This window comes from Biomphalaria glabrata, chromosome 12 (assembly GCF_947242115.1).
Source record: "Biomphalaria glabrata chromosome 12, xgBioGlab47.1, whole genome shotgun sequence".
Classification (NCBI taxonomy): Eukaryota; Metazoa; Mollusca; class Gastropoda; family Planorbidae; genus Biomphalaria; species Biomphalaria glabrata.
The window spans coordinates 11,199,333-11,212,153 of NC_074722.1; the positions used below are offsets into that span (position 1 = coordinate 11,199,333).

The following is a 12,821-nucleotide window of genomic DNA, read 5'->3' on the forward strand; positions in this document are numbered from 1 at the left end:
GATCTTTCGTTGACTTCTTCTTCTCGTCCAAATTCTTGAGCGACGAAGAGAATTATATATATATAGATAAATAGAAAATATATATCGCTCTCCCTCTCCTCACACAAATGTTCTCTATCCGCCAACAGACTGAAGTTGAATAGCATGTTCAATAGAATGTTTGTATCTAATTTACCGAAAACAAACAAAATAAACAATATTTAGACCGTTTTATTTCGTATTTTACCAGTAACTTACATATGCCCCCCCCCTTTTTCCCTTTAAAACGTTTTAAAAACCAGCTCAGGCGCCAACTTGTCTTAACTGGCACAGAGAAGAACATCTGGCAGATCATGGCCTCCGAAAGAGACAGCTGGATATTTCTTAATAAACAGGCCGCGGGGTCGGTGCCACGAGACTAGTCGTTCACATACCACCGACGGCTAACATAACGACTGCGTCGGAAATCATTTTTCATGTGCTTCACAATGTACAATCAAAACACCCAGACTCTGTTTGTATCTTAACTGGAGATTTCAACAACCTAAATATTGACAACACACACTGTCAAACTATTGCCAGTACGTCTCCCTCCCCACCAGGCAGGGCAGAACGCTCGACCAATGCTACGTAAACATTAAGCAGGCTTACAAATGTGAAAGTTTTTTTCCACTTGGAGAATCTGACCATGTAGTAGTCCATCTTTTTCCAAATTACAAACCTACTCTTAAAACTACAAAAAAAAACAAAAAAACTTACATACTAGGAGTCACTGGATTAAGAGTAGGCTATGTGTGGCGTAGAGTTAACAAGAAAAAAATAAAAATAATAATAAATAAATAAAAAAATACTTAAAAAATCACTTGTCTAGACCAGTTGCAAAGGGATAGGGGGTGAAAGAAGAGGGTATCTGGGTGATCGCTTTTTAAATGCATTTAAAAAAAAAAAAAGGTGAACGACCTGAATTCGAACTTAAGGGCTAAATCCTCCTCAAACCAATACACTAACCAGTCTGCCAGCCAATCGCTTATGAAAATAGAAGGTTTTATAGTTATCTATTGTTAGCTTCAAACTTTAAAGCGGTGACATTTTAAGTATAAAGGGATTATTAGGGCCTACAGCATATACCATCACATCAGTCAAGTACAATTTCTTTCTCTTTTTCGAGATATCAAACAAAACAAGCCATGACCAGTGAAGGCGAGGACCAGGACGTTTACCAATTTGAAATTGAGCCTGATATTGGTGAGCTCCTTTGTCAAGATGCAAGAAGTTATGGGGACAATGTATGGACAAATGAATACCGGTACTATGGTAAACATGATAGTGATAATTACACTTTGTGTTGTAAGTGGAAGGCCTATTAGACTCGGTGGGGGAGCAGTTACCTAATCAAGACTGCGGCTAAACAAACAGTGGTGACACTGGAGGTCGTAATGCCGTCTCAATCACCCGACATCACTCACCAACAACTTGCTCACAGACAGTTGGTTCACTCGACAGTAACATATTGTTAATATTATATAATCTTCTTGTGTGTATTTCAAAAAGATATGCCTGTATCTTCCAAAACCTGTTTTCAGTCATGGACAATTGTATGTTGCTCTTTCCAGAGTTCCTTCTTTTCATTCACTCACAGTCGTTTGCCCAAAACCCACCCCATTTGAACAACTGTCTTTCAGGAAGTGTTTACCCGTCACCTAAATAGAGGCATGTGCTACGCTGTGGGTCGACTAGTGGTACATATTCATTTCAACTTATTTGCATCACCATTTGTTCTTCAAAATAAGGGAATAATACTCTCCAAGCCCTGTATTATTTCGCTTTGCATTAGAGTGTTTGCTCTACCCCTTGGCCCTTAAGATTGGGGACGCAGCAATCAAAGAAATTGGTAATTTGTGTTTGTTTTTAGACGTTATGCATTAATATTAAAAAAAAATAATATTCAATTCGGCATCATGATCACCAACTGTATTTATTAATGCAACAACAGTCAAGATTCATCATAAAAATTAATTCAAAATATCACTTCATCATTTTCATTTGTATTTTAACATTTATAAGGGACAATAATTAAAAAAAAGAAAGTTATTTCCCTTCCTTTATGTTTCCCATAACCAACAGGTTTTAAAACACCAATGTTTTTCAATGCTTGTATCTAGTTCACACAATATCCTTAAGTCTCTGAATTTCTGAATTTTTTAAAAATTCTAACCTCAACTCATAGAGAGAAGTACAAAAAACATTCTAGCCATTTTGACTTTGAAGGGGAAAAAAATCTATATTTCTAGTCACCTACTACATCATTATTAGCCGAAGTATTAATGAAAAAAACAGGAAAAAAATTCTGAGACATAGTGAGCATAGCAGTCAGTAGCAGATGACTTATAGTCATTGAATCAAACATGGTTGTCAAAGAATTCACCTCAAACATTAACATGGTGCACCTGTTAAACTCTAAAAAAGAAAAGAAAATACCAAAATGAAGTCAGAGTTTAAAGTAGAAAAACAATATAAATACTTATATAAACATACTTTATACAACTTATAGAGAGATTTTTTGTTTCTCTTAATAGCTAATGAATGTTTGATTAAAAAACAATGGAACATTTTTTACACCACACCTCTCCCAGAGAAAGAATCCTGGTTCAGCGAATGTATATATTTACTTCACATTATAATATTCCATTGATAGACCTTTAGATCCAGACTTAAAAGATGATGTCCAAAATTTTCCTGAACAATTACGTATTAAATTCTTGAATCAATAATGCCTTATAAGCGTAAATACCTGAACATGTATTTGAAGGTGATAGTTCTTTCAAACCTTTTTAATTTGAACAATTATAACAGTGTGGCCAATTCTTTGGTAATTCTTTTATCAGCATTATATATTAACTGTTAAATTTCTAGGAAAAATGTTAAATCCATTTTTGAGATCCATGTCCATGTTCTACCCACCCAGTTTCCTACACCCTCCATGAAGTTGTGACTTGAATAGAAGCATTTTTTAAGACACTACTTCATTATATATTTGTTAGTTTTTGGACTTTTAACTCTTTAAAGCTACCTCAAGTTTCAAATAATGTTCTGAAGGTTTCCAATCAAAGATGAGGTATTAGGTCAAAGATGAGGTAGTTAGCATAACATAACAAAACAAACATCAGTCATCAGCTAGAAGATTTTCTTTTTAAACATGTATATATACACTTATAATTCCGAGCAGTGACTTACTTTTTAATGATTTGTACAACATCCTCATCATTTAGTATATGTTCTTTACCAACTCTCTGTGGACAGTGCTTCACAGAAGAGCCCCACACAAGAGCACTAAAACATAAATAAACAAAAGAAAAAGGTCAGCATGTCCAGCTAATGTGTATTTATACTTTAGAAAATTATTTTTTTCTTATCTCACCCTTCAAATTTTGGATTACACCATGCCCTACTATTTCCATCAAGTAAATGAAACAATTTAAAAAATATAAACCTATGATTGTATAATCAGGTTACTGTCTTCTTCTACTAGCCAGCTTTTTGCTGCTAAGCTGTAGGCTCTCCTGCAGACTATCACTTTAATTGCTTGCTTTATGGTGCATCATAAGTGATTTATTATCCATAAAATAGTAAAAGTTGCTGGGTTTTTTTAGCAACTATAAATGAAAGAAGCTAGCAGAAGGGAAAAATATTTACTTATATAAAATTACCTAGTTTTTATTTTTTTTATTTTGGTAAACACTAAAGAGTCCTGTTTCATTTCTAGAATCAGATATGACAACTTACAAATTATTCAGTATGGGCATTAAAATTATTTTCCATGTTTAATGATGGCTTCCAAAATACAGTGTTTATCCCCTTAAGTTGAAAACACATAATATGAGTTTTTGGGGAGGGAAAAACAACTTGAGTGACTTCAAGGCTTCAATGAACAGGCTAAAACTTTCTTGAGAGAACAGAGAGTCTTGGTTGTATGTTATGTCAAAATCACTATAATAAATTGAAAATTCAGGTGGGGGGGGGGGGAGGGGAATGGATCATGAAGAATTTATCTATAGATGAAGACCATGACTAAGCTCACATTAACCTTTGGGCATTTGGCTTTAATAAACTGGATTTGCATTTTTCTAAAGAATCAAAAGAACCTAGAAGTTTAAAAAAAAAAAACAACTAAACTTACATTTTAAATTCTCTGATGATGCTCCTATGTAGCTTGTTGCAGAAATCCTCCACAGAACTCTTGCCTTCTTTCAGAACAACTGGGGAAGTGTAATCTGGCAACTGGCCCTTGGGTTTTGTGTAACTAAAGACAATAGAGATAGAATACTTATCAGCAGTGTAATCTGGAAAAATTAAAAGTCACCATTGTAACCACAAATTTAAATACCACTTTAATTAGCCCACTTTACTTTAACATGTACCTTGGATTTGGATCAATGTTTCTCAAACTTTTCTAGCTTTCAGCATTAAAGAAGTGGTAGTAGAATGGGATAAATTTCTGGGCAACTGACAAGAGGATTTTGGTTTAAATAGTATCAGATTCTGGACTTTAAGATGGCCACAGAGCAAACTGGCAGTTCACATTTTTTGGAAAGGGGGGGGGGGGGGGGGGGGGGGGGGGAACAGTGTAAGTGACAGATCATTTGTATGACATCTCATTTGACTACTAATTGTTATAACTTGATATGCACTTTTTATCACCATTAGCATCTATTGCAATTAGCTCAATAATTGAAAGAAAACAATTCAACATATGTATATTTTTTTACAATAATATTTAGCATGCAGTCTCTCAGTATCCCCCCAGGTTATTCATGCTTTTGACGTGATAACAACCAAATTCTTCTTAAGCACTTTTGATGGAAGATATTTAATTACTGATATACTTTTTTTCATCCGATTGGAAGAGAAAAACTTTTGTATGTGTACCGTCTAAAAAAAAGAAGGTATATGACAAAAGTTTAAACAAATTTTAGATAATGGTGAACAAAATATTACATAACCATAAAAGAACACAGAGTGTTGACTTACATCCTGACAAGCTTAAGGTAATCCCACATTTTCTCCAATAAGTCATCAAAGTTCCACTTATGATGTGCAGATATGGGAACAGTGTGAGGAATTTTGTAAATAATATCTAGCTCCTGCAAAATTAAAAAAATTAAAACTAGCATTATATGGTCATGTTTCTTTTAGTTATAGCTTTTTATAGACAACCTACAACCAAAAATAAAATTCATTATCTGGATGAAAGAAATTAACAAGAAAATGCAGAGAGCTACTGGGGTTTACTTATTTAAGATAATGATTTGTTTAAAATATATATTGAAAAAGTCTACTATTACAAAACTTGTTCATATTCTTTTTCAAAACCTTTACACCCCTTCTATTAAAAGGTTTCATCATCTCTACCTGTGGCCACCAAATTATAAGGTTTAAGAAAATTAGAATCTAAAATAATTTGTAAGTGTTTCTTACCCTTTGCATAGCCAATATTAATAAAACATTTAATAAATGTATTATAAAAGATAAAGAACATTAACATATTCAAAAATGTAGTCTGGCTGAATTAATTTTAATTTCTAAAATAAGATGAACAAACAGTTTTGAGAAAAATGTCTTGCATGGAACACAAATCGCATAAAAGTAAACATAACAACCAAGTGGAAGATGAAAATCCTAACATAACAACAAAGTGGAAGATGAAAATCCTAACATAACAACAAAGTGGAAGATGAAAATCCTAACATAACAACCAAGTGGAAGATGAAAATCCTAACATAGACTGTGTTGAACTCTCACCTCAATGGAAATTTGATCAATTTTATTCAGAAGGTATATACAAGGAATGTAGACCCTGTTTCCCTCTATGACATCAATGAGATCCTCTGTTGTGGCATCATACCTTAATGTTATGTCAGCATTGTGGATCTTGTACTCATTAAGAATTGTTTTCACAAGATCTGTGTCCAACTCACTTTGTTGAACCTTTATCAAAGTTTAAAAGTGGCAGAAAAAAAAAAGATTATAAATATTTGACTAGTATTAGGAGAATCTAAACAGTTACTTTTTGTTTGAAAAATATCTTTTGAAATGATAAATCATGTGGATTAATTTTTTTTTTTATTGTTTTCCTTATGTTGACTGTCTAAATCTGCCTAGTGACAAAGATTATTAGATTACCAGTATTATTTTTATCATTGTGAAAATAAATGTTATTTTCTTTCAGTGGATCAAGTTTAACTTTGACAGTCTTTGATGTTTGTTAAGTGAGCACTCACAAGTGATGTCAGGTTTAATCCTCCCTTATCTTTCTTCTTAAACTGAATGTTTGGAGGTTCCTTATTCAGCCGGATACCAAATCCTTCCAATTCTCGTTCAATAATGCGCTTATGCTGCAGTGGTTTCAGAACATCCAACACAATAAAAATCAAACTGCATGTTCTTGCAACTGGAATGTATTTTTTTTTACAAATATCAAAACCTAGTGCAATGTCAATTAAAATATCAAAACCTAGTGCAATGTCAATTAAAATATCAAGACTATTACAAAGAAAAATCCCCCCCCCCCCCCCAACTCTCTTGCTTATCCAAACAAAAATTCAAATTGTAAGCATAATACAAAGAGTAAAAAAAAACAACATATAATTAAAGATAACAATATATCAGATCAGGATTTGCTTTAGTTTAACCATTTCACAGGTAGAGTCCCCGCTACTGGTAGATAATCACAGATTTCGGGTTGTTTCATTTAATTTTAAGTGTTTATTTGGTATCTGCAGCAAGTTGGAATGAATTTTATGTTGTTGTTTTTTTTGCTAGCCTACAAAAACGGAACATATTTAGGTTCATGTGTAGGCTTTAACTGAATATGATTTTATTGGAAATATTAATGTCTCAGCTGTAGAATAAGGAAAAAATGGTTGGGGTAAGTGACTTAAAGCCATTTGAGACTGATAGTAGTCAAAGTGAAGAAAAAGTCAATGCTAGATCCAGTATATTAAATTGTTATGAACATAAACATAAGAGAGTCGAAACCATGTCTGTATAGTATGGCTCTAATACACTGAATGACTACACAACACACATTTCGTGAACACATTCTCACAGACGAGTTACAAGCACATGTAAACATAAGAACGACAACCGATACAGAATATAATTTTCATAACAATTATGCTAGCTCTAGTCGATCAAGATTAGAACGCAACTAAATCTAATGTGATATTTTAATGTTTTTGAGCTCTGTTAACTTATTTATGAATTTATGACTTGAAACATGATGCTAATTTCTAGGTCTATTTTTCTCTATTATAAAAAGATGAGATTTATGAGTTTTATTAGTTTTTTTTCTGACTTAAGTAAAAAAAATGACTTTTAAAAAAAATTATTATATGGAGATGTATCCCTTTTTTAGGGATTGAGGAGATTGTTCTGACTACTGCTTAAAGGCTAAATGGTTAATATGAAAATGTTTATAGTTTGATATATGTATATACCAGCAATTACTTGTTTGCCTCTTCCTTTACCGTCTTTAGCACCTTCAATAATACCTGGCAAGTCAAGAAGCTGGAACATAAATATTTTTTTTAGTACTAAATCAATTCAAATGGTATGTTATTAAATGTAATCTCTAGTTTAGTAGTTTAAAATTTATTGTTATTATCCTACAGCAAAACCTCTAAATGATTTACTATGATCTACACAATTACTAACAAGAAAAATACTTAAGCAGTCACCTGTATTTTTGCTCCTTTATACCTAATGACACCTGGCACAGTTGTAAGTGTGGTGAATTCATAGGCTGCAACTTCTGAATATACTCCTGCTAGGTTACTTAACAATGTGGACTTACCAACAGATGGAAATCCTAAAATGCAAAAAAGTTTATAAATAATTTAGGTTGTGATTCTATTTTCTCTAATTTAAAAGGCTTTGTCCATATGAACATTCTCTTAGCAATAATAATAGTGTTAACTAAGGGTCTTACCAACATTATCATTTCCTAAACAATAACAAGAACGTCTTACCAACAAAACCTATTCTTGCATCACCAGTTTTAGCAACATCAAAACCTTCACCGGCTCCACCTCCTCCACCCTTTGGCTCAATCAATTCTCTTCTCAGTTTAGCCAATTTGGCTTTTAATAAGCCCAAATGACCACTTGTAGCTTTATTCTTCTGAGTCCGAGCCATCTAAACAAATATTAATCAAGCATGCTCTTTAAATGTAGGAAGTTTGGGAGGGCTTAACAATCTTCATTTTTGTAGAAGTGTTCAAAAACATTTAGTAATAATAATAATTGTTAACAAATAAAATGTTAATAATGTAACTGTTAACAAATGAAATGTAGGCTCAAGGCACTGTGATAACATTACAAACGTAAACACGAGAGCTAAAATGACAGACTAATCTAAAAAAAAAGTTTTAAACAGAAATGTTTTAATGTTCTTCTTGAATGTAGTGTAGCATGTTGTTTGTCTGAGATTAATGGGAAGTGAATTCTAAACTTTTTGTCCATGCAGTAAAAAGCCATTGACCGTATCTTTTGAGGAAGAAATGTGGCACCACTAGAAGAATGGAGTCCCTTCAGTGCAGGGCGCTACCAGGGACATATGGAGTGATCAGTTTGCTAAGATACAGGGCATTTCTTTATTATAGATACACTGATGACAAAGTGTGGTCACCTAGTAGTTGATTCTTGCTTTCACAGAAAGAAAATGGAGCGTGTGCAAGAAAGTAGAAGCAGAATCTTGTCTTGTTTTTATTCTCAGTGTTATTCTGAATCTGTTGCAGTTTGGCAAGTTTGTATACACATCTTCTAGCACTGCATTGAAGTAGTCTAGGTGGGAGAGTATGAATGCCACAGCTAGCTTTTTGTTGACTCCAATGTTAAATATGGTCAGATCTGGCCTAATCTGCACAGTTGCAGATTTAATAAAGACATTTGCAGAGCTGACTTATGTGTGGGTCCAAAGATAAACAAACAAAGTTATGGTAAGCCTAACTAATAATAGACTGTCTGCATTTGTTCATTTTCTGTGAATGAATCTGTCATTCTTACTCTTGTACAAACTGTCATTGTTAGGTTAAGAGTTATATAGATGAGATAGATGTAACCTAAATTTAGAGTTATATAGATGAGATAGATGTAACCTAAATTTATCTGCATTATAACACTGTCTACAATCTACAGACAAATCGACACAACAACTGAAATTTGGTGAAATGAAGTGATGTCTGAGAGTATCGACCATTCATTATAGAAGGCCAGTGTCAACACTAACCTACAATGTCACAACCTGTGGACAGTTTAGACCTGCCTCGTCACAGGTCTGTAGATGTGGCAACTAGCTATTGGTCTAAGGTCTAAACTGCTCATAGTAGTCATAGGTTGTGATGTTGCAGGTGAATGTTCAGGCCTTCTAGATCTATAATGATTGGTCTCGGTTTAACCAGAGGTGGCAGAGGACAGAGCCAGAACAACAAAGATGACATTTAAGTCGTTTGTGAGTTTTAATTGATTATTGACAATTATTGATGAATTAATTCTCTATCTCTTCTATACAAATTACGTAATACACACAATGGCTATCTCGTGACAGTTTTTATTGCTGTTTTATCAATATTATCACCTGGCTAAATGTTGTTTGCTTACGATTGGTGAAAGTGAATGCAGTGAGGTCCATGATGATGATTTGATAAAATTGATGTACTAGTATAACTTGACTCTTATATGTTACTATAACTAGTATAACTAATAAACTAATAATCAGTTATCAGTAGACATAGTTACTAGTTAGTAAGTTAACCTAGTGGGAAGCGTGGTCAAGAGGCCAAGTGCGCTTGAACTTGGCTTGGCTACCTAGAAAGTAGAAGGGGGCTCGAGGTTCGACACCCGACTCAGGCAGAGTTGTGTTTACTGAGCGCCTAAAGTTAAAAAGGCAGCACGGAAAACTAACTCCTAGATACCCCCTCCCCCAAGGCCTAACTGGTCCACAAATGAGATTGGGATTGGACCAAAAGCGCTCTGAGCATGCTATAAGTATAAGCATGAAAGTAGCGCTATATATATAAAGGCTATAATAATAATAATACCACATTATACACATACTAAAATTGAAACTTTTGACAGTCACATATTTTCCGATATTACTTAACAGTTAACTTGGACGACTTAGACTGTTAGTCTTAGTAATTAGTATAATTAGTTAATGTAGGATTGTAGTGTTAGTCACCTAGTCTAAAGTACTCTAAAGTAGTCTAAAGTCAACTAAACTTTCAAGTCACTAAACTTGACTAAAGTCTAAAGTGTCTTACTAGTCTCTTTTTTAGTCATGAGACTGATGGGGGGGGGATGACTGATGAGTACAGAGTAGCTAGCAGCATATTTATTGATATTATTATTATACATGTTGTATGATATTGTTGAATTAATATAAATCATACAGACTTGATCTAAATTTCATCTACTTCCTCTAGATGTAATCATTAATTAAATATAATAAAAATTACATTACCTCGGCCTCAATATCAGCTATTTTCTGTAGAATCGACATGGTGCAACTTTCCTACTTTCAGTCTTACAAACCGGAATTGGAAGATGCTCTGTATGCAACAGTGCCGGATGGCATCTGTAAAAATAATTTACAAATTTTGTTTCGACTTTTATTTTTATAATTATTTTCTAAATTAGTAATTGTTCAAATCAAACAAGAATTTAGTTGTTGTTCTTTTTTATTCCCTTTTGTTTTTAAAGTATTTTTTAAAATATATTTTACTTGCCTGATCATTTAAACTATTCAATCTATTCAACTGAATTTCTAGTAAAATTGCGAATTATATAGCCAATGCCCTATAATTGGGGTGGCTGCCTGGTCGTGCGGTTTGCGCGCTGGACTGTCATTCGGACGTATCGATGTTCAAACAATGTTCATATCCCCCTCCCATGCCCCGTCGTCCTGCGGGACGTTTGGACTATGAAGTAAATTATCTACAACTCTGCCTGAAGGAACATCCGAAACATGTAAAAAAAAAAAACATTTTACAAATTAAATCTATATATAAAATCTATATATAAAATTCTTGGCGGATAGGAACCGCGGCCTTCGGGTCTTAGTTTGGATATTACTGAGCCTTTGGATTGAATTAAGATCTATTTCAAACTTGAAGAATGTTCCCTTCACACATTTTTAGTTTCCAATGAAAATAAAATTAGAATATGAACATAGGTTTACCCGTTCAGCCGACATATTTATATCCATTTTAAATTACTGTGAAAACGGGTTTACCCGATTTGCTAAAAAAAAAATTAGGTCCCCCCCCCCCGGCTTGTGGGAGGAACATTAAACATACACTACGGTATCTAACATGATCTAAGGAACGTTTATGCCAAGTTTTATCAAGATTGGTCAAAAGGTCTTGATTTTTTATTCGAGACATACATTAATATAGACACATACGCCTTACTGTCTGCTTTATAGGCCTATATTAGATAAACAAGTACAATCTTGACTCCTAGATATTTTTGTTAGCTGCCACAGAGATAATAGACTACGTGGCTGCATGTTTCTGAAGAGCTTCTATATATATATATATTACATTATGAGCAAAAGCGTTACTTTATGTCACTGCAGGCTCTACAAGATCTCTATATGATACAGTCATACAAGAACAACGTTTGCTACATCGACCTTGAGGGTACATATAAATGAATGATCTTCTACCAGTTGCGTACATTCGGTATAACATTCACTTTGCTGCTTTTGTCGATTTTAGAGCGTTTATATTCATTAACATATAGGCCTATATTGGCATATCGAAATCTCTGAAGTAATAATAATAATATATTTATATAACTTTTCCACAAACAGTGAACATTGTCTTTGTAGATTATCTTATTGATGGAAATTAAAAGCATATTGTTATCATTTTTTTCGTTAAGTTTGTGCGTGAGGATCGAGGTTAGAGCCCAATGGCATCTGAGAGCCGGTTGTACAAGGATGCCTGACAGTGCGATAAGCGCGCTGGACTGTCGTTCGGTTGTCTCGATGGTCCAGGGTTCATACCCTACTCATCGTCATCCCCCGTTGCCCAGCGTGAGGCTAAGACTAGGAAGTAGATTATCTTCAACTCATGAACGAACATCCGTAACATGAAAAACAAAACAAATATTTAATGCTTTGTCCCCCTGATATTTCGCTCATCGACGGAACAAATTCCACCCCTATATAGAAAACTGTTACGTTAACAGAAGACGGAACTATATTAACAAGTGCGGGCCGGTGGATTGGTAGAAGAGGTGCTATATATATATAGGCTAGGGTCTTGCTCTTTGTGCTTGGCACAGCGTACTTGACCTCACTGTGTGCGACTTTTTTTTCCTGTGGGGGGTATGTTAAAGACAAAGTTTTTGTTCCACCGTTACCAGGAAATATCAATGACATGCAATGAAAGATTAAATGACAACTGCAATCAACAAAGTGGACGGGACAATCCTGAAGCGAGGGATTTTCATATCGGATTGGTAGTTGTTACACTGAATAAAGGAATTGTAAAAATATTTTTTTTTATTACCCAGCCCCATTCCCTTGCCCCCCCCCCCCCCCAACCCCGAGAACAAATCCTGGTTTACGAATAGGCCTATATAAATCTACTAGACTTCATAATATTCGAATGATTGGCCTATAGGTCGAGACCATTTATGTCTATAATAATAATAATAATAAGGCTTGTCTTCGAGTCCGAAGATTAGTGAGGAATACAGTATTTCCCGTAGATGCGCAGCCCCAGCTGTGACCTTCATATTTTGCCACATCCAGGGCAAGCATAACCATTGTCCATA

General features: G+C 34.2%; 1 protein-coding gene across 1 annotated transcript; it reads right to left on the reverse strand.

The window, feature by feature from the left end:
• Positions 1 to 1,935: 1,935 nt before the first annotated feature.
• On the reverse strand, positions 1,936 to 10,611 carry LOC106056185 (GTP-binding protein 128up). The gene is made up of 10 exons (XM_013212802.2): positions 10,498 to 10,611; positions 8,007 to 8,172; positions 7,716 to 7,846; positions 7,476 to 7,545; positions 6,258 to 6,427; positions 5,779 to 5,964; positions 5,008 to 5,120; positions 4,157 to 4,279; positions 3,214 to 3,309; positions 1,936 to 2,436 (listed from the first exon to the last, which is right to left on the reverse strand). The coding sequence occupies exons 1-10, from the start codon at positions 10,534 to 10,536 to the stop codon at positions 2,430 to 2,432; spliced, it is 1,101 nt and encodes a 366-aa protein (XP_013068256.1). The 5' UTR covers positions 10,537 to 10,611; the 3' UTR covers positions 1,936 to 2,429.
• Between the last annotated feature and the right edge of the window lie 2,210 nt (positions 10,612 to 12,821).

Bases quoted from the DNA above. Each gene is read 5' to 3' on its own strand.
- LOC106056185 (XM_013212802.2), bottom strand. From the start codon at position 10,536: ATGTCGATTCTACAGAAAATAGCTGATATTGAGGCCGAG. The intron at 8,173-10,497 runs GTAATGTAATTT...ATATTTGTTTAG, and splicing joins TAGCTGATATTGAGGCCGAG to ATGGCTCGGACTCAGAAGAA. The intron at 3,310-4,156 runs GTAAGTTTAGTT...TTTATGTTTTAG, and splicing joins ATCATCAGAGAATTTAAAAT to TGCTCTTGTGTGGGGCTCTT.